The following is a 22,140-nucleotide window of genomic DNA, read 5'->3' as shown; positions in this document are numbered from 1 at the left end:
CATTCCGTATTCCAAGGCCAAATTTACCTGTTACTCCAGATGTTTCTTGACTTCCTACTTTTGCATTCCAGTCCCCTATAATGAAAAGGACATTTTTTGGGGGTGTTAGTTCCAAAAGGTCTTATAGGTCTTCATAGAACCATTCAACTTCAGCTTCTTCAGCATTACTGGTCAGGGGATAGACTTGGATTACTGTGATAGTGAATGGTTTGCCTTGGAACTGTCTGTTGTTTTTGAGATTGCATCCAAGTACTGCATTTTGGACTCTTTTGTTGACCTATGATGGCTACTCCATTTCTTCTAAGGGATTCCTGCCCACAGTAGTAGATATAATGGTCATCTGAGTTAAATCACCCATTCCAGTCCATTTTAGTTCGCTGATTCCTAGAATTTCGACATGTTCACTCTTGCCATCTCCTGTTTGACCACTTCCAATTTGCCTTGATTCATGGACCTAACATTCCAGGTTCCTATGCGATATTGCTCTTTACAGCATCGGACCTTGCTTCTATTGTGAGGCGCTGGAGCGGCAAGTGGCCAAGAGGAAATACCCCATGTCCAAGGTCAGGGGCAGCAGCTGAGAGGAGCTACCCGACCTCCAAGGTAAGGAGCAGCGGCTGCACTTTGCTGGATGAGCCATGAAGAGATACCCCAAGTCCAAGGTAAGAGAAACCCAAGTAAGATGGTAGGTGTTGCAAGAGGGCATCAGACGGCAGACACACTGAAACCATAATCACAGAAAACTAGCCAATATGATCACATGGATCACAGCCTTGTCTAACTCAATGAAACTAAGCCATGCCCTGTAGGGCCACCCAAGACAGGCAGGTCATGGTGGAGAGGTCTGACAGAATGTGGTCCACTGGAGAAGGGAATGGCAAACCACTTCAGGATTCTTGCCTTGAGAACCCCATGAACAGTATGAAAAGGCAAAAAGATAGGACACTGAAAGAGGAACTTCCTAGGTTGGTAGGTGCCCAATATGCTACTGGAGATCAGTGGAGAAAAAACTCCAGAAATAATGAAGGGATGGAGCCAAAGCAAAAACAAAACCCAACTGTGGATGTGACTGGTGATAGAAGCAAGGTCCTATGCTGTAAAGAGCAACACTGTTTGTGACAGACCTCAGTATCCTCCTTACTTGCTGCAAGTAATAATAAATCCTTCCTTCTCCTGAACTTTGGCTTGGTTGTGTCTTTTGACTTGACACCCACCAAGAGGTGAACTGAGTTTTCAAGTAACACATACGTGCTTTTGTAAAACTTACAAAAGTAAGATATGCTGATAAACATGGCACCCCAAAACATGCCACTTAGGCATAAGGATTATTCTGAGCTGAAGGCAACTGAGAAGCAGATGTAAGAAATCTCTCAACTCCTACCTGCGTAAAAGCAGGACAGAAGTTTACAAAAGTGCTGCCTCTGCTCTTTACCAGGAAGGACAAAGGTTAATCCCTGGAGATAACTTCAGACCCTTATCAAGGGAGAAGTCACCAACTTAAAGTTGCATAACGAATTTTATTCTTGCTTTTCCTGGTAAACTTTCCACAACTGGCCTTCCCTATACTTTTCTTTTATCTTGAGCTTTAAGACAGCATTTTAGCCTGAATTCTAAGCTAACTCCTTGAGTAACTCATTCTTCCCAGGGGCATCTCTCATGTATACAGGAGGCATACACGTTAATAAATTGGTTCGTTTTTCTCTTGTTAATCTTTTATTACAGAAGCCTCAGTAGAGAACTCAGAAGGGTAGAGGGAAAAATATTTTTCTTCCCCTACTAACCACAATCAGTTAAAACTGCTGTCCCTTTCCACTCCTACCTTCCCCTCCATTATAGCAATACTTCCTCTCTTGCCAGGTGATGCTACATTTGATTTGAAAAAATACAATTGCTTTGGGTTCAGTGGGAAACACTGACATGGTGCACAGTAATTTCTGAGTTATTACAGGCTGCTCTGGTTTAAGAATGCCTTCCAAGAATATTCCTACTTCCCACTATGGCAACAAAACAAGGTATCACGGCACTTTACTATGGTAAGACTGGATGTCACGGTACCTAGCAATGGGTTATATGAGCAGTGAAGGAGAAACGTACTGTTCATGGGGCTCTCAAGGCAAGAATACTGAAGGGGTTTGCCATTCCCTTCTCCAGTGGACCACATTCTATCAGTAAAGGACAGAAATGGTAAGGACCTGACAGAAGCAGAAGACATTAAGAAAACATGGCAAAAATACACAGAAGAACTGCACAAAAAAGATTTTCATGACCCAGGTAATCACGATGGTGTGATCACTGACCTAGAGCCAGACATCCTGGAATGTGAAGTCAAGTGGGCCTTAGGAAGCACCACTACGAACAAAGCTAGTGGAGGTGATGGAATTCCAGTTGAGCTATTTCAAATCCTGAAAGATGATGCTGTGAAAGTACTGCGCTCAATATGCCAGCAAATTTGGAAACTCAGCAGTGGCCACAGGACTGGAAAAGGTCAGTTTTCATTCCAGTCCCAAAGAAAGGAAATGCCAAAGAATGCTCAAACTACTGCATAGTTGCACTCATCTCACACGCTAGTAAAGTAATGCTCAAAATTCTCCAAGCCAGGCTTCAGCAATGCGTGAACCATGAACTTGCAGATGTTCAAGCTGGTTTTAGAAAAGGCAGAGGAACCAGAGACCAAATTGCCAACATCTTCTGGATCATTGAAAAAGCAAAAGAGTTCCAGAAAAACATCTATTTCTGCTTTATTGACTATGCCAAAGCCTTTGACTGTGTGGATCACAATAAACTGTGGAAAATTCTGAAAGAGATGGGAATCCCAGACCACCTGACCTGCCTCTTGAGAAACCTATATGCAGGTCAGGAAGCAACAGTTAGAACTGGACATGAACAACAGACTGGTTCCAAATAGGAAAAGGAGTATGTCAAGGTTGTATATTGTCACCCTGCTTATTTAACTTATATGCAGAGTACATCATGAGGAACACTGGAATGGAAGAAGCACAAACTGGAATCAAGATTGCCAGGAGAAATATCAATAACCTCAGATATGCAGATGACACCACCCTTATGGCAGAAAGTGAAGAAGAACTAAAGAGCCTCTTGATGAAAGTGAAAGAGGAGAGTGAAAAAGTTGGCTTAAAGCTCAATGTTCAGAAAACTAAGATCATGGCATCCGGTCCCATCACTTCATGGCAAATAGATGGAGAAACAGTGGAAACAGTGACAGACTTTATTTTGGGGGGGGCTCCAAAATCACTGTAGATGGTGACTGCAGCCATGAAATTAAAAGACGCTTACTCCTTGGAAGAAAAGTTATGACCAACCTAGTTGCTGTTACTGCTAAGTCGCTTCAGTTCTATCCGACTCTGTGCGACCCCAGAGACGGCAGCCCACCAGGCTCCCCCATCCCTGGGATTCTCCAGGCAAGAACACTGGAGTGGGTTGCCATTGCCTTCTCTGGACTAACCTAGACAGCATATTAAAAAGCAGAGACGTTACTTTGCCAATAAAGGTCTGTCTAGTCAAGGCTATGGTTTTTCCAGTAGTCATGTATGGATGTAAGAGTTGGACTATAAAGTAAGCTGAGTGCAGAAGAATTGATGCTTTTGAATTGTGGTGTTGAAGAAGACTCTTGAGAGTCCCTTGGACTGCAAGGAGAGCCAACCAGTCCATCCTAAGGAGATCAGTCCTGGGTGTTCATTGGAAGGACTGATGCTAAAGCTGAAGCTCCAATACTTTGCCCACCTGATGCAAAGAGCTGACTCATTAGAAAAGACCCTGATGCTGGGAAAAATTGAGGGCAGGAGGAGGAGGAGGTAACAGAGGATGAGATCGTTGGACAGTATCACCGACTCAAAGGACAGAAGTTTGAGCAAACTCCAAGAGATGGTGAAGGACAGGGAAGACTGGTGTGCTTCAGTCCATGGGATAGCAAAGAGTCGGACACAACTGAGTGACTGAACAACAACTCACATTCTGAGATGGCCCACACTGTCTGTGGAGTGTGTTTCTCTTTAAATAAATCCACTTCTTATCTATCACTTTGTCTCTCACTGAATTCTTTCTGCAATGAGACGTCAAGAACCTGAGCTTCACTGAGTGCTGAAACCAGGTATGTGATCTCAGTTGGAAGACTGTGAGGTCAAGTCCCAATCTGAGGTGCGTGGTGTTAAGAGGAACGGCTAGTCTTATAGAGAAATCACCCCCCATACCCAGTTTCCGTGTTGCCACTTCTAAGGCTGCATAAGTGTCACTTGTGCCCAAATTCCCTCAGGAAGAGAGCTTGTGAGGCACTGCACTTCCCAATCCATGGACTGTTTTCCCTTGAATAAAGGACATCACACTTGCTACTAAATTGTATTATTTCTGTCATTTAACACCACTCTTGGGCTTCCCTGGTAGCTCAGCTGGTAAAGAATCTGTAACGCAGGAGACCCTGGTTTGATTCCTGGGTCGGGAAGATCTGCTGGAGAAGGAATAGGCTACCCACTCCAGTATTCTTGGGCTGCCCTGGAGACTCAGCTGGTAAAGAATCCGCCTGCAATGTGGGAGACCTGGGTTCGACCCCTGGGTTGGGAAGATCCCCTGGAGAAGGGAACAGCTACCCACTCCAGTGTTCTGGCCCAGAGAATCCCATGGTCCATGAGGGCACAAAGAGTGGGACACAACTGAGCAGCTTTCACTTTCACAGGGAATAGGTTAGGCTGCAGAGGACGAGATGGTTAGATGGCATCACCACCTCAATGCACATGAATTTGAGCAAACTCCAGGATACTGAAGGACAGAGGAGCCTCGTGTGCTACAGTCCATGGGATCAGAGAAAGTCGGACGTGACTTAGCAACTGAACAACAGTTAATGAAGGTTGTCAATCAAAATGTATTTTGGGCTTATGCAGTGCACAAGAAAACGTGAGAGGACCTGAAATTTTACAGCTCGTAAAGAAAGCTGGAAGACATTTTTCCAATTCTGACAACCATCCTAAATTTTACATGACATGGACAATAAGGGAGAGCACAGCAGTGGGAAAGGAGCTGGGTGGCGAACAATACCAAGTTTGGCTTATGGAAAATCAGTTAACTGACAGTAGGCATACAGAAGAAGAGTCAGGGTGGCAGTCAGTAAGTCTTGTTTTGCACAAGTTGAGTTTCAGCTACAATGGGAACATCTAACTGAATGGGACTAAGTAGAGAGGCTGGAATTAGAAACAGGGATCTGCAAATCACCAAAACAGAAAAAGAAGCTGGGAGCAGATGAGAGTACCTTAGGAGACAGAGGAGGGGACGACTAGAAAACAGTGATGGTTAAAGGGCTGGGGGAGAAATAAAGGGAGCCTTTAAAAAATACAAGAACTGGTTGAAAAGGCAAGAAGAAAACTAAAGGTGTCTAATGTCCCTGAAACCATGGAAAAAGTGAGCATAATGAAAGCGGTTTACAGTGCTGGAGACTTCAGAGGTCAAACTGGAAGAACTGAAAAGCATTGTTGGGCTGACAGCTCGGTCAGCTGTGACCCATGAGAACGCCTGCTGCTGCTTGGCCAGGCTGGAATTGAGGTTCCAGTGCATCACAAGAGAGTTTTCCAGGTGGCAGGGGGTGGGGAGAGCGGGTGGTAACTATCTGTAAACCACCAATGGTTAGGTAAGAGTTTTCTACTGACTCCTTTAGCTGAGCCCTCAGAGCTCCCTGGAAAACAGGTCAAGGGTAGACACCTGACCCATGGCCGCACACCGGCCAGGCCAGGGCTGCACCCTTCCTTCTGCACTTCCTCCCAACCCCAGGAATCCTTCCAGCAGGTGCACTTTCTCCTGCCCCTGTCCGCTCTCCCCAGTACAACCCAGTCAGGTGCAAATGCAAACCCAGAAGTGCCCAGGGGTGGTGGGGGTGGACAGCAGAGAGAAGCAGGTGGGTAGGAGGGTGAAGGACAGGCAGGTAAAGGCAGCAGAAAGAAGGAAACTGGTGTGATTACTGGTACAGGCATATGGTGGGGAAATCCAATGTTTCATGTTTCAGCCTAACTCTATAAACAGAATTAATCAGACACCTCATTTACACTTCCATGACACAATTTTACTGTCTTAAAGTCTAATCTCAAACAAGAAACAGGGAAGAGCATTCCTAAAGCCACTGCCTTGAGTTTCAGGTATACACAATTTAGAAGTGAATTTATTTTGCAGAGGAATAGTTCAATTTCTAACACTTTCTAATACTTCTGTCAAAGAGTGAAGTGTAACTTTCTAGCAAGAGATGTATTTCAGGCAGAGCATGACACTACTGATAAATATAACCATCAGATAGAACCCTTTCTCAAAAATACCTGGTGTAACCACTTTTTTTAAAGTTCTATTCATCTTGAGAACTCTAAGTTATCTATGGGTTCCTACTGAATAAGTCATGAAGAAACTACAGATGGGCTGATAACAAGGAAATCATTTCATGTGACTTCCCTAGTGATACCAAAGCGTGGGCAAAAATGACATAACATCAATATTAAGTTATTCCCTTGGTTTACTGATGCTCAGTTGTGGCAAAAATATAATGACAGAACAAAAAAGGAAAAGCGAAACACCATCGAGGCCTTAGAAAGCTTTGTCTTAGTTTCAAAAAGCTGTACGTTACAAAGAAATCCTGTAAAAATCTTCCAAGGTGGGTGTTTTGTCATTGTTAGGTTTAGAGTTTTTTTTTTAATCAGTTAGTTAGAAAAACAGTGTTCGTGCTGGATGACAAACACTGACTTACTTTGGTGCAAACTAAAGACTGCCTTAATGCCAATAGCTAATAGTAAAGGAGTAATTATTGCTTCAGGGCAGTTCAATTCACTCGCTCAGTCGTGTCCGACTCTTTGCGACCCCACGAAGCACAGCACGCCAGGCCTCCCTGTCCATCACCAACTCCCGGAGTTCACTCAGACTCAGGTCCATCGAGTCAGTGATGCCATCCATCCATCTCATCCTCTGTCGTCCCCTTCTCCTGCTGCCCCCAATCCCTCCCAGCATCAGAGTCTTTTCCAATGAGTCAACTCTTCACATGAGGTGGCCAAAGTATTGGAGTTTCAGCTTTAGCATCATTTCCTTCCAAAGAAATCCCAGGGCTGATCTCCTTCAAAATGGACTGAGAAGCCATAATATGCTCCACCAATCACAAAGGATAGTCAAACTGAAAAAAGTCACTTTGGACACTGGAACCTCTGGGTTTACGTTAGTAAAACCCCACTACAACAGTAACCTCCTCATGTAGAAGTATTTTTACAGTACTTTAAAGCTCACATCTCCCATGTGATTCTCACAAGCAAGCAGTTGGAGAGGGAGGCATTATTACCATCGTGTGCCGTAATCTCAGTAAACTGAAATCTCCCAGAGCACCAAGGACCAGGTTCCCACTGCCACTCACACAGCAAAGGCATTCTGAGCCCCTGCACAGGTGGGAATGAGACAGAAGTCCATGACGGAAGCCGGCGAGCCTCTTTACAGTGGGTTTTGCTCCAGGGTGGTTAACACATGGCTAAATCAGTGTGCACAGATTCAACGTAACGTTTAAATCACTTTTATAAGGTATAAAACTTTCCAGTTCTCAAAGCCCACCCAAAAGCCTACACTGTCCTACTCTCAGTACCTTGGTGGAAACAGCAGAGGCCACAACATGCATGCCTGTGGGCAGCTGATTAGTTAGTAGCAGAGAGAGGAACCCAGGCCTCTACTTGCCCAGTTACAAGCCATTATTGCTTAAACAGAAGACAATATAATACCCACAAAGCACACGATCAACTGGCACAAGAAGAGACAGCTAGCTCTGTTTCTAACTCATTTTCTACAGAATACTAAAAAAAAAAAAAAAAAAAAAGGTATGCCCAAAGAGCCCGAACCAGCAAAGCAATGAGTGCTCTCTACCCAGAGTGGTCACGTGGGCATAGAAATCTAAATGCTTTTTAAGGAAAAAGAAAGCAAAGAATCAATGTCACTGCAGAGCCTACAATAATAATAAATGTCTAAAAATCCTGCCTATGATTTTTCCAAGGTTATTAACTGAGACAAACCATTAGAAAGATCTACATGGTCAAACTAATTTAAACAAAGTGTTGGGCCAAAATGGCAACTTCAAGAACGATAAGCCCCAAAAGCTTAAAAATTAAACAGGGTTGACCTTTTGAATAAATATTTGCGTTCAATTCTACAATGAAGGATAGCACCTCATTAGATGAACAGCCTTTATGCGGCTTTCAGAAAAAGCAGCTATTAAGCTTTCACTAAACTTAAAGGTAAAGTGCAATGTTTCATAACAACAGGAGTAGAGAATGACACAGAACTTCAATTGTTTTTCCAGCACAACCTTTAGTAATAAGGAAACGAAAAATTCCACCTGCAACCCCCTGCTTCACCACAATCACTGAATGGTTCTAGTTTTCTTACCAAATAATAAAAGCATCAGTTTTCTCTACGTTGCCAACTCTGTGAAACACAAAGAATACAGTAGCCACTGTTAATAACAGCACCACCAGATACTGTGTGCCTTTCGACTACAACCTGTGCCGCTGACTTTGTATGTGTTACCTCACTGAACTCCTAAAAACTCACAAAGATGAAGTGCCCAAGTGGGCTACAAAGTTCTTGAATATGAACTCAAGAGCATCTAAAGCATTGTTGCTGTATTTCTGCAAACCCAACAAACCTACCTGCAAGTTCTGGAAGCACCAAAACTGCCTAAAGGAGCCTGAGAGAGCGCAGAGCCTAAGAGGGCACAACAGTGTTCAAGGGCTGTGTATCTATTTTTCATAGAAATCTGCCAGTGGGAGAGCCAGGCCTAGCAAAGGCAGGAAAAAAACACTGGTGCCTCGAAATCATTCTTCAAAAACCATAAGTTAAGTCATTCTTCATGTTTTTTTAGGAATCTGATGAAAGCCATAGATCTTCTTCCCAGAGACTCACATACAAAAATTTTGCATCATTTTAGAAGGCTTAAACTCCTAACATCCATCTACGTATTTTTTTTTAATTTTCAACTGATTGAGCTAAGAATCAACAGAATGAGATTGAAAAAAAAAAAAAATGGGCACAAGAGTTCCTTAGAAATTGTTTGAAATGTTAGCACAATTCTGCTCATGTAAGTGAGCCTAGTTTTGATGCTTCTGACACATCTTCTGCAAAGACGTCACCAAAGTAAAGAAGGGAGTTTTAGGTGCTACCACTGACGCTCACCGTTTTCCTGTGCAATTCCTGTCGTTCAGGCCACCAACCTTGTTTATGGCAGACCACGCTGTGAGAGCCACGTATGGCAGGGAGGCGGCTTGAGTATGAGTGAGTGACCTGGGCTTGTGAGAGACCTAGATTTGAGGACAACAGTCAAAAATAAGCAATGACTTGTGAACCTATGAACACAATTAAGTATACATAACAGTCTGCCAGGTTCGGTGATTATCATAAACCCTGCTGCTGCTGCTAAGTCGCTTCAGTCGCTTCAGTCATGTCCAACTCTATGCGACCCCATAGATGGCAGCCCACTAGGCTCCTCTGTCTCTAGGATTCTCCAGGCAAGAATACTGGAGTGGGTTGCCATTTCCTTCTCCAATGCATGAAAGTGAAAAGTGAAGTCACTCAGTCATGTCCGACTCTTAGCGACCCCATGGACTGCAGCCTACCAGGCTCCTCTGTCCATGGGATTTTCCAGGCAAGAGTACTGGAGTGGGGTGCCATTGCCTTCTCCGATCATAAACCCTACTCTAAGATTATTCCTAAGGAATTTCTCCAAATGACTCAATCTGCCAAGCAGAGGGTCAGTAAGGTTTTATAGGTTACATTATTGGATACAGCTGTTTAATTCTTCACAACAAGACCACATTCAACAATCCCATTAGTCCTAACTATGGCCAGAAACAAATCCAAATACACCTTGAGCCCTCATAAATACATTCTAATTTGTTTTTGTGATTAGCTGTTTCCTTTACTCCCACTCAGTGGGTAAATAATCCACCTGCAATGCAGGAGACACAGGAGATGCAGGTTAGATCCCTGGGTGGGAAGATCCCCTGGAGGAGGAAAACGGCAACTCACTCCAGTGTTCTTGCCTGGAAAATCCCATGGCAGGGGAGTCTGGCGGGTTATAGTACATGGGGTCACAAAGAGTAGGGCACAACTGAACATACAGCACAATCTTTCCAGACTTTTCTAATCTCAGTAATACCCCTCTCCCCCTCCTACTCTCCCTTCTGCAGCCAATTTCCTTAATATTAACCCCTTTCTTTCTAATTAAACTGTCAGGCCTCCTGACTGCATTTGATTAGACTCCTGTTTTGAAAGTTATTTGAAACAGCTTGATACTTCCAATGCTTCCATTTATGATGAATCAGTATGCTCCATTTGGTATATTTGCTTTCAACAATTTACACTGAGGATAAAACCAAAGAACACAGCAGGGCTTCTAGATCTCACAAATCCCTGCTCCACAAGATACAGATTACCGCTCTGGCAGGCAGCACTATTTAAATGACATCCAATACATCTTAAAATATTTTTAAAAATTCCTATTCTCTCAGTTCTTTTGAAACCACCCATAAAACTTGAACCTGATCTCAAAAAACAAAAAAAAAACAATTATGTCAGAGATTGTTGTCAGTCTTTGTTTCTACTTTCCAATAGCATTTCAGCACAGAACCAGCGAGTTACCTCATTCCCACTGACAACAACAAATTCTGAGAGAGTGCCTTGTTTCCAGGGAGGAACTGCAGCCCAGACCTGAAACACACACACTGTTCATTAGAAACAGATCTTTTTAAAACAAAGCTAAGCATGACAGTGTTCCCCAATACATACCCCACACCCTGTGAGAAAAAGCACAAGTCCACAACCCACCAAACAACAGTTATTTTCACATGATATCAATGTATTATTTAGAATGATTCTGGATTTACCAAGTCAAACCACATTGGAGGTCAGTTTAGTTTAGTTCAGTTCAGTTACTCAGTCACTCAGTCACGTCCAACTCTTTGCAACCCCATGGACCGCAGCACACCAGGCCTCCCTGTCCATCACCAACTCCTGGAGTTTACTCTAACTCATGTCCATTGAGTCAGTGATGCCATCCAATCATCTCATCCTCTGTTGTCCCCTTCTCCTCCTGCCTTCAATCTTTCCCAGAATCAGGGTCTTTTCAAATGAGTCAATTCTTCCCATCAGGTGGCCAAAGTATTGGAGTTTCAGCTTCAGCGTCAGTCCTTCCAATGAATATTCAGGACTGATTTCTTTTAGGATGGACTGGTTTGATCTCCTTACAGTCCAAGGGACTCTCAAGAGTTTTCTCCAACACCACAGTTCAAAAGCATCAATTCTTTGGCACTTAGCTTCCTTTATAGTCCAACTCTCACATCCATACATGACTTATGGAAAAACCATAGCCTTGACTAGATGGACCTTTGTTGGCAAAGTAATGTCTCTGCTTTTGAATATGCTATCTAGGTTGGTCATAACTTTTCTTCCAAGGAGTAAGCGTCTTTTAATTTCATGGCTGCAGTCACCATCTGCAGTGATTTTGGAGCCCCCCAAAATAAAGTCTGTCACTTTTTCCATTGTTTCCCCATCTATTTGCCATGAAGTGATGGGACCAGATGCCATGATCTTAGTTTTCTGAATGTTGAGCTTTAAACCAACTGTTTCCACTCTCCTTTCTTTCACTTTCATCAAGAGGCTCTTTAGTTCTTCACTTTCTGCCATCAGAGTAGTGTCATCTGCATATCTGAGGTTGCTGATATTTCTCCCAGCAATCTTGGTTTCAGCTTGTGCTTCATCGAGCCCAGCATTTCTCATGATGTACTCTGCATATAACTTAAATAAGCAGGGTGACAATATACAGCCTTGACATATTCCTCTCCATATCTGGAACCAGTCTGTTCCATGTCCAGTTCTAACTGTTGCTTCCTGACCTGCATACAGATTTCTCAAGAGGCAGGTCAGGTGGTCTGGTATTCCCATCTCTTTCACAATTTTCCACAGTTTGTTGTGATCCACACAGTCAAAGGCTCTGGCATAGTCAATAAAGCAGAAGTACATGTTTTTCTGGAACTCTCTTGTTTTTCAGTGATCCAACGGATACTGGCAGTTTTATCTCTGGTTCCTCTGCCTTTTCTAAATCCAGCTTGAACATCTGGAAGTTCACGGTTCACATACTGTTGAAGCCTGGCTTGGAGAATTTTGAGTTATTACTTTACTAGTGTGTAAGATGAGTGCATTGTGTAGTAGTTTGACCATTCTTTGGCATTGCCTTTCTTTGGGATTGGAATGAAAACTGACCTTTTCCAGTCCTGTGGCCACTGCTGAGTTTTCCCAATTTTCTGGCTTATTGAGTGCAGCACTTTCACAGCATCCTCTTTTAGGATTTGAAATAGCTCAACTGCAATTCCATCACCTCCACTAGCTTTGTTCGCAGTGGCTTCCTAAGGCCCAGTTGACTTTGCATTCCAGGATGTCTGGCTCTAGGTGAGTGATCACATCACCATGATTATCTGGGACGTGAAGATCTTTTTTTACAGTTTTTCTATGTATTCTTGCCACCTCTTCTTAATATCTTCTGCTTCTATTAGGTCCATACCAATTCTGTCCTTTATTGAGTCCATCTTTGCATGAAATGTTCCCTTTGTATCTCTAATTTTCTTGATGAGATCTCTAGTCATTCCAATTGTTTTCCTCTTATTTCTTTGCATTGATCACTGAGGAAGGCTTTCTTATCTCTCCTTGCTATTCTTTGGAACTCTGCATTCAAATGGGTGTATTTTTCCTTGTCTCCTTTGCTCTTTGCCTCTCTTCTTTTCACAGCTATTTGTAAGGCCTCCTCAGACAGCCATTTTGCTTTTTTGCATTTTTCTTGGGGATGGTCTTGATCCCTGTCTCCTGTACAATGTCACAAACCTCCATCCTCAGTTCATCAGGCGCTCTATCAGATCTAATCCCTTGAATCTATTTGTCACTTCCACTGTATAATTGTAAGGGATTAAATTTAGGTCATACCTGAATGGTCTACTGGTTTTCCCTACTTTCTTCAATTTAAGTCTGAATTTGGCAATACAGAGCTCATGAACTGAGCCACAGTCAGCTCCCAGTCTTGTTTTTGCTGACTGTATAGAGCTTCTCCACCTTTGGCTGCAAAAAACATAATCAATCTGATCTTAGTATTGACTAGCTGGTGATGGCCATGTGTAGAGTCTTCTCTTGTGTTGTTGGAAGAGGGTGTTTGCTATGACCAGAGCATTCGCTTGGCAAAACTCTATTAGCCTTTGCCCTGCTACATTCTGTACTCCCAAGGCCAAATTTGCCTGTTACTCCAGGTGTTTCTTGACTTCCTACTTTTGCATTCCAGTCCCCTATATTGAAAAGGACATCTTTTTTGGGTGTTAGCTCTTGAAGCTCTTGTAGGTCTTCACAGAACTGTTCAACTTCAGCTTCTTCAGCATTACTGGTCAGGGCATAGACTTGGATTACCGTGATACTGAATGGTTTGCCTTGGAAACAAACAGAGATCATTCTGTCATTTTTGAGATTGCTTCCAAGTACTGCATTTTGGACTCTTTTGTTGACTATGAGGGCTACTCCATTTCTTCTAAGGGATTCTTGCCATCAGTAGTAGATATAATGATCATCTGAGTTAAATTCACCCATTCCAGTCCATTTTAGTTGACATTGGAGGTAGGCAGCAGTAAATCCTGCTGTATTTACTCACTACTTAGAGCACCAGCTGGAGAAGGCATTGGCAACCCACTCCAATATCTTGCCTGGAGAATCCCAGGGACAGAGGAGCCTAGTGGGCTGGCATCTATGGGGTTGCACAGAGTTGGACACGACTGAAGCGACTTAGCAGCAGCAGCAGCAGCAGTATAACACCAGCAAGAACATGTTCTCCGGAGCTTTAATCCTGGCTTCTATCACTTATTTGCTGTGGGACCTCTTTACAGCTTAAGTCTCATCTGTAGACTGGCCTAACTGTACTCACTTCACAGAGATTAAATTAGTTTTTTTTTTTTTTTTTAATGAAAAACAACTGGAACAGTGCTATTATTATGAGCTGACTTTAATTTCTTTGTATAAAAGTTCAAAGTGACAAGGGACAGGTGATTATATCACCCTTTAGCTATTTCAAAACCATTTAACTCATAAGATAAAATTGTCATTTAAAGACTTAAAAAGTCCCAATCATATCTTGTTTTCACTTGTATATTTTTTCTTAAAAAAAATTTTTTTAATTGGAGGGTAATTGCTTTATAAGCTTTACAACGCTGTGCTGCTTTCCACTGCACAACACCACGAGTCAGTTCTAAGTATGCATATATCCCCTCCCTCTTGAGCCTCCTTTCCCACATATATCCTAAAGACTTGCAATTCTCAGGCACTAGCTTTAGAATGTTCAAGCACAGCAAGCTATTGTGACAGAACCAGGAAACAGAATCATGAACTGAACCAAGAAAAGGAGGGTTCCAGCCAAAGCTCAGTGTATTTGTTGAAAAGAAGAAGAAAAGGTCAATGATATGGAATATACTTCCAAAAGCAGGAGAATGAAACCAGCCAATTTTGAAAAGGAATAGTGGAATGTGATAACTCACCTCATCTCCAGGTTTGAAGTACCTTACATCAAGTCCACACTCCATCACCACACCAGACACATCCCGACCCAGAGTCAGAGGAAATTCTTCTCCTTTGATTTTAACATGTAAAGGATCACGTTTCATATTTAAAGCTGTGGCTCCATAACCACCTAGAAGATACAATTTACTTTTTTCTTTCAAAAGAATGAGATGCTTTCAAAACTGCTGCAGTTATGGGCCAGGTACAATTCTAGATCCTCAAGAAGTAGATTATAATCAATCTTACAAATTTTTTACCATCACACAGGAAAGCATAAAAACAATGAGTGTTGTTCCTTTCAAAGGAAATTACTAGGAAAGTTATAATCACTTTTAAAGAAATTTTATATTGGACTATAGTTAATTAACAATCACTTTTTGAAATTCTAATTCTGAAACGGTCTTGAGAACTGGTCTTTGAAGTTGGTTTCCTTATTAATTTACTCATTCATGAACTTTTTCAACACGAAATCATTTGAAGCCAAGTCTGGTAAAGTAGATAAATGTCAAAGTTGTCTGACAAAATAAATAAGGCATAGGTATAGTATCTGATACTAACACACTGGTCTACGAGTAATTGTCCCTGTCTCCCCAAAAATGTTTCTAAAACACCTTTGGGTTAAGTGTAAGATTCCCAGATGGAAAAGAACCACTTGGTTGCATCAACTCCGATATGCTAAATCAGGCTGATTGCATTATTATATATCTTTTTTATTTAAGAATATTTACATAAATATCAACAAAACTGAAAATGTTCCTCTGATCACTTTTTTTTGTTTTTCAAAATAAATTGGCTACATATAATAATCCAAAGTAGTTTATTACACATCATCCACACATAAAATGGTTTTCCTAAGGCACAAAAGTGTCTGCGGTCATCTTTTCTGCTTGACATCCTCCTGAGAACATTTCTGCTACGTGAGGCTCTCCTAGATAAGCAATTTGCTCATCTTTTTAGGGTCATGCACCGCAATTCATGCTCCAGAATCACTAAACCATCCTGAAAGTCTCCCCTGTTCTCCCACTCATCCTCATCAGATCTTAACGATGAGGAGAAACCAGCAAAGGAGCCCAAGAAGGCTTGGCTAATGAAAAGGTATCCAGAAAGTCAAGTGAAGAGGGCCATTTAAAGAAGTCAGATGCTGCTGCCAGGGAAGAAAGTTTTCAAACAAGGTCAGGAGCTGCCAATAGACCTTTAAGAAACAAAAAAAAATTCCCCCCCAAAACAAAATATAGGATCCAACAGCACAGCTTGGTGACATTTTTAGGAGCAGTTGCTATGGCATGTGGTGACAGAGTATGGGAATGAGGAACTGAACACCATGAGAACATTCAATTCTTCCAAATATTGAGAGTATTTCTATAGAGAGTGGGAAAATGGTGCAGTGGAGAAGGGAAAGTGAGATGGAAGATGTTTGGTGGTGGGTGGTGGTGGTTTAGTTGCTACATTGTGTCCGACTCTTGTGATCCCACAGACTGTACTCCACCAGACTCCTTTGTCCATGGGATTCTCCAGGCAAGAATACTGGAGTGAGTTGCCATTTCTTTCTCCAGGGGATCTTCCCAACCTAGGGATCAAGCCCTGGTCTCCTGCATTGCAGGCGAATTCTTCACACCTGAGCCACCAGGGAAGCCCACTGAAGGACTTTTAAGTCTTTTTTTTTTTTTTGGTCCTCTTTAGGAGTGGAGAAATAACAGCCAATGTGAGTGATCCAGTGGAAAGGGAAACACTAAAGATACAGGAGACAATTGCTGAAACAATGCTCCTGAGTGGGTGAGCAGGCATGGGGTCTAGAACCTTGGTGGAGGGCTGGCCTTATATGGGAACAATGACATTTAATCCATACAGCAAGAGGTAGAGAATACAGGGAGAGAAGCTGACAGGGGAGTGCAGAAGTTGTTTTTCTAATAAAAAATCAAGACACATGGAAGAAAGCATTTTAAAATTGGGCAAGTCCCAAAAAATCTAAGCTGATGGCCACCATGCCGATATTAGATACATGCCAGCTGGCTAGTTAGGAGTGCATTCTACCAGGGGGGAAATAACTTCCCATGTAATACTCACAAAAATCACATTTTAGTCTTCCTGTCTTATTCCTTTTCCACCTCTCAAACACAATAAAACAATTATTCACTGAAATTCCTATGTGATTTGATCAACAAAAGTGGGAATTTAGTCAAGTAAAATTTTCAAGCTGCCAAAAAAAAAACCCACTCCAGTCCCTTTCTGAGCTTCACAGCCTGCAAAAGAAGGCTGTTTTCTCGGTTACTTGGATATCGACTGAGTAGTCCTGGCTCACTGGTACCAGCTAAACTAGTCCCAAATCCAGAAATAGCTGGTAGTTAGGAACTGAGAATCTGCTTGGAGACAGTGAATGGGGAACCTTAGCAGTTCTGTGTCATTGTTAGAGGTGATCAGTTTGGTTCAGAGATGGAACGACCTGGACAATCCTAAATCTGCCATCAGTTTCAAAAGCTTTGATCTTATCTAAAGAAACGAAACTTTGTTGGTATGATGCTGTTGGCTGAATTTTTTTTTTCTATTTTAAGATAATTCACTTCATTACCCATTTATATGATTTATGATTTTATATCCAACAACAGTAGCCATCTCCAGAAAAATAGGTGGCTCTCATCTTTCAAAATAGACATGTCCTTGCTTTCTTGTCAAGGGAAATAATGCTCCCTATAGTTTACAATTTCATTTCTCCAAGCTACCATTTCAGGTATCTTCTGCAACAGTAATCATACATTCTCAAATAAGAATCCATGGGCAGGAAATACAGAGGATAACTACAAATAATATTACCCATTCAAGTCATTAAAAAACTATGATGTCTCAAGAATACTATATAAAAGTAAAATGTGTTATTAAATAGCAGCCAAGAAAGTGCAGATTCAGCCATTCTACTGAAATTAAAATGTACAATGTAACACAAATACATAAACTGTGCGTGTGCATTCAAAGAAATGAAAAGTTAACAACTTATTGACTGGAGATGTATTAATATGTCTTTTGTCACTCGAACATTATTGACCAGAGATTTTTAATAAAATTGCTGGGCACAGGCACTGATTTCTACAAAAATCCCCTGGTCAATAATGTGTTAAAAGATCTAAACAAAGACAAAATGCTTTTAAAAATTGCTCAAGGATTAAAAAAAAATATTTTACTTTGTAATCAAATTAGAATGAAAATATAAAGTGACATTAATGACTGAATGACAACTACATATGTGAAACACCAAAAAAGGCTATAGTTGACAGGGCATGGGCTCTACCTTCAAAGAGCTTCTAATCAAGGAGATGGCAAATGCATGCTGCTCACTAGGTATAAATCTACCACTTAGAGATAATTCCAATAGGAGTCTCTCTGTTGGCTCAATGGTAAAAAGTTTACCTGCCAATGAAGGAGACATGGGTTCAATCCCTTATGTGAGAAGATCCCACATACCACAGAGTAAGCCCATGTGCCACAACTACTGAGCCTGTGCTCTAGAGCCTGGGCCCTGCAACAACTGAGCCCACGTGCCAAAACTACCGAAGCCCAAGTGCCCTGGAGTCCATCCGCTGCAGCAAGAAGCCGCTGCAGTAAGAAGCCCAAGCACTGCTGCTACAGAGCAGTCCATGCAGCAGGGAAGACCAAGCACAACCCAAAATAGACAACAAAGTTTTTTTAAAAAAGGTAATTCTGATAAACACTAAATTATCTTCATGCCCAATGGAAACAGAGTAAGCTGAAACACCTAGCAGTAGCAACTATTCTAAGCAAACAAAAGGAAACAAGTGTATCTTTCATGGGGCAATCGCCATAAAATCATTTAAACATATCTCTTTCCCCACAAAGAAATGTGTAATAGCTGTTCCTCATATGTCTAGATCAGCACTGTCCAACAGGGATGTAATGCAAGCCACATATCTAACTTAAAATTTTCAAGCAGACACTAAAAAGTGAAAAGAAAGTGAAATTAATGCTAATAATATTTTACTTAATATATCCAAAATATTATCAGATCAATATATAATGAACATAAAATTAATAAGACATTTTACACTCATTTTTTACTAAGTCTTGAAATCTAGTGTATATTTTATACTAACTGTACATCCCAATTCAGACTAGCCACATTTCAATTGCTCACTTTTTGTCGTTATTTTCCAAAGTGAAAGTAATTCACAGTAATCAATCTTTTCAGCACTGTAATAACTGCATAAGGAATATAGTGCACTCCAAGCTTTGTCAATAACCCCTAGCAGAAATTAAGATAACATTATTTCCATTGAAGATGGAGCACAACAGAAAAGCATATTTTAACTTCCAAGGGCAGAACGCAACAACAAAATGAGGAAGAGTACTGTGTCCATATTTTGGCATCCTGTTCTGCTGCTTTGTCCACTGAACCGTTAGAAAAAGCTGGGAGTAGTGGAAGGGCAAACTCAAATTATTATGAAAATGCAAATTCTGAACTGATGTGAAAACATAACCATACCTTTAAAACCTGTGATGGACCTCAGAACATCATAAAGTTCCTAGCAAAATGTACCAGAAAGTTAGCTGTGGATACAATCCTCAAGTCCCAATTTACATTTTTAAGGTAGCACTGGAAGCAATTCAAACTTATATTTTGTAAAAGATTTAAGCATACCATGGACATTGCCAGTTCAAAAATTTTTGAAATACCTACTGGGATACTGTCAAAACCCTAAACCATTTCTTTGTGTTAATCCCCCCAGAAGTAGTCAATACAACTAATCTTTTAAAACTGATCCTTGATGAGGCTGTCTCAAGTTAAAAAAAAAAAAAAAAAAAGGTAATGAGCAATGTCTTTTGACACTTACTTCTCATATTAACATCTATAGGATTTATACTTGCAGCGTGAACTTTGATAATGACTTCATTTGGATAGTGTATCATTGGTATCATCATGTTCTGGGTAAATCGAAGCACTTCATTACTCCCATATTTATCTATCACCCAAGCAGGCATGACAGTGCTTCTTGGAGAGGTAGTACTAATTTTTCGAACTGAAGGCTTTTGTACAACTTGGCTTCTCCAGAAGCAAACCGCAGTGCATGCATTTCTTCTAAACACACAGGTCTTCAGAAATCCCATTGTAAACAGTGGTTGAATTACGTGCCCTAATTAAAAGGCACTTAAACGGGATCAAACCCTCACACCTGAATTCCGTCAAATTCCGTCTGAATTCCGCCAACACTCTGGCTGGTTTCAAAGCTGAGAATTTTAAAATGCAGACAGATTAATGGAGCAATCAAAGAAAGAAGAGTATGGATTTACTTTACTCTTCACATCCAATTCCCATTCCAATCAGTATGCCATTCATTCTCCTCCTCCCTTACACCAGCTCCCCTTAAAAGCAAAACCCCTAAAATCCTGCCCTGTCCCAGAAGCCCTCTGAGGGAGAAGCCGACTCCTCTCGCGATCCAGACGCCACAGAAATTCACACACTTCCAGGCTTCCGCCGCGACCCTAGCCCGGAGTCTCCTTGTCACGCTTTCTCTTTCCCTTCGGGACTTGCTTAGCGGCACCAGCCAATCGTGTGCAAAGATCATTTGCCTTGGGCTGCAATTCGACCAATCCGAGAACTCGGTGCTGACAGGTTCTGTGATGATCAAAGATGGCTGCGCACATGTAATACCAGCAGCGGCAACTGACCTTTCTGTTCTTCTCGTCACCTGGTCCCTGGGGTGGCAGACGGGGCACGAGGACCATGTTGGGCCGGACCCTGCGAGAAGTGAGTCGAATTGTCTGCTGAGGGTCCAAGAGGTCGGGAAGATTCGGGGAGTCCTTCTTCTTGTGGACGAGGGGCTCCCCCTTCCTAACCGCGTCTTGGTCAGCCTCGCTGCCTTCTGCCTTAGAACTTGGGGGGATTCGGACCTCCGAGTCCTTAGGCTGTGCTCCTTGTATCCTTTCGGAGTTATATTCTCAGCGGGGAAGGCTTCTGCCCCGCGGCGTTGTGGGGTGGAAGGCAGAGTGGCTTCTCTCGATTATTCGTTTGCTCAGGCTGCCTCCAGCTCTTGATGGCCTCGAGGTAGGCTCGGCCATATAACGGGGATTTAGCTAGTCCTTGTCCACTACACTCATCTGATGCAGTCCTCACTAAGGACCCCGCAAATCTGTCCCTTGCAAAAGCCAAACTAGTGATTCTTAGCTCCCCACCCCAACTCCGCATATATTCATTCTCCAAGCTTCCACAACCTCCAAGATACCTACGATTTTCTTACCTGTGTCTCCATTTCCTCCACCTTATTTTTGAACTCTAGGCTATATTTGTGAATGTCTTCTGGACAGCTCTTCCAAATGTCCCACAAGCACCCCAGACTCAATTTAACCGAAGTTGACTTAATCATTGTAACAGAACCACCTCTTGCATCTCAACCTACATCATAAAAAACAAAAACATGATTTCTGATATTCTCTTGTTCAGGATACAAGTGTTATTCCAGTTACCCTTAGATTTTTCTTCATATGTCATGTCCAATAGGTCACTAAATTCTGTTCATTCTTTTTTGAAATTATGTCTGGAGTCTGTTCTCTCATTTTGTCCCTGCTCTTAGGGCTTTAATTCAGATCTCCTTGCTTTCTGGCACAGATCTCCCTACCTGCCCAGCTGTCTGATAGCAGACCCACTGCTATCAGAATCACCTTGGGCCCTCCTTAAAAACTACAGCTGTGTCCCCCTCATGCAGGTCATTATGGTAAGACCCAGAGGATATGGTTTAACCTTAGCTCCCAGGTGATTCTGCCGATAGATTTAGCAATTGAGGACCTACCCCACCTTCCATCTTCCATTTGCCTTCCATCTTCCATTTGTATCTTCACTTGGAAAGTCTTTTTCTTTTTCCAACTGGCAGCCTTTTAGAAAACTATAAATTATGAGAACTTTAAATCCATTGGCTTTAAATGATGAACAGCTATTCCCCCAATACATTTTTGTTTTACCATACTAAATTGCATCTGCTTATACTGTCAGTGAACAATCTAATTTGTTCTTGAAATTTTTAAAAAATATTTTAACTACAAACTTAATGTAAAATGAAATACAACCTAAAAAAATGGGGTATTTTTTTTTCTGCCCTTTCCCCCAGCACTGCCTTTTTTGTACCAGCCTTCCTCACTAATGTTGTCCAGTGAGCCATTGTGAGAGCAATTTTTACCTCAAGGGGGAAAATATATTTAGGGAATCTGACCCAAGGGTAGCCAGAAAGTTGCCTTGACATGATTACTTTCACTTAGTCTCTCCTTTAACAAATATTTATTGATACCTATTGTGCAAAACATTATTTGGTTATTTTCCCAGACCCTAATATATCTTCTGTCCACTCTGTTATTTCCACATCATTGTACCAGTGCCCCAAATTCTATGAATTAGAGATTAATTTAGTACATATTCCATTTTAAAGATGGATCTTTACACATTCCATATGTAAAGATGCCTGGAACAGTTGAATGATTTATCCATTGTAATTATAATCAATCAGATTTCTCTCCATCACACTCTAGCTGAGATTATCAATTGAAGGAAGAGAAAAT

General features: G+C 41.7%; 2 protein-coding genes across 4 annotated transcripts in view; one reads left to right on the top strand and one right to left on the bottom strand.

Annotated features, from left to right (window-relative positions):
* RTN4IP1 (reticulon 4 interacting protein 1) overlaps nucleotides 1–20,114 on the bottom strand; it is a 51,697-nt gene extending 31,583 nt beyond the window's left edge. The window contains exons 1-5 of one of the 2 annotated variants that reach the window (XM_027551304.1): nucleotides 20,056–20,114; nucleotides 19,428–19,821; nucleotides 14,568–14,719; nucleotides 10,648–10,716; nucleotides 9,184–9,308 (exon numbers count right to left, since the gene is read on the bottom strand). In XM_027551304.1, the coding sequence (XP_027407105.1) occupies nucleotides 9,184–9,308; nucleotides 10,648–10,716; nucleotides 14,568–14,719; nucleotides 19,428–19,701 (620 nt within the window). In that variant the 5' untranslated portion in view covers nucleotides 19,702–19,821; nucleotides 20,056–20,114. Of the gene's footprint in view, nucleotides 1–9,183; nucleotides 9,309–10,647; nucleotides 10,717–14,567; nucleotides 14,720–19,427; nucleotides 19,822–19,984 lie in introns of both variants that reach the window. The other variant, XM_027551303.1, reaches the window with a different exon arrangement.
* An 86-nt stretch (nucleotides 20,115–20,200) lies between these two features.
* Nucleotides 20,201–22,140, top strand: part of QRSL1 (QRSL1, glutaminyl-tRNA amidotransferase subunit A) — a 39,421-nt gene continuing 37,481 nt past the window's right edge. For both annotated transcript variants that reach the window (XM_027551302.1, XM_027551301.1), the window contains exon 1: nucleotides 20,201–20,341. In XM_027551302.1, the coding sequence (XP_027407103.1) occupies nucleotides 20,318–20,341 (24 nt within the window). In that variant the 5' untranslated portion in view covers nucleotides 20,201–20,317. The remainder of the gene's footprint in view (nucleotides 20,342–22,140) is intronic.

The sequence above is a fragment of the Bos indicus x Bos taurus genome, chromosome 9 (assembly GCF_003369695.1).
Source record: "Bos indicus x Bos taurus breed Angus x Brahman F1 hybrid chromosome 9, Bos_hybrid_MaternalHap_v2.0, whole genome shotgun sequence".
Taxonomy (NCBI): domain Eukaryota; kingdom Metazoa; phylum Chordata; class Mammalia; order Artiodactyla; family Bovidae; genus Bos; species Bos indicus x Bos taurus.
The sequence above is the reverse complement of the archived record's forward strand: the minus strand, read 5'-3'. Positions and strand labels throughout refer to the sequence as shown.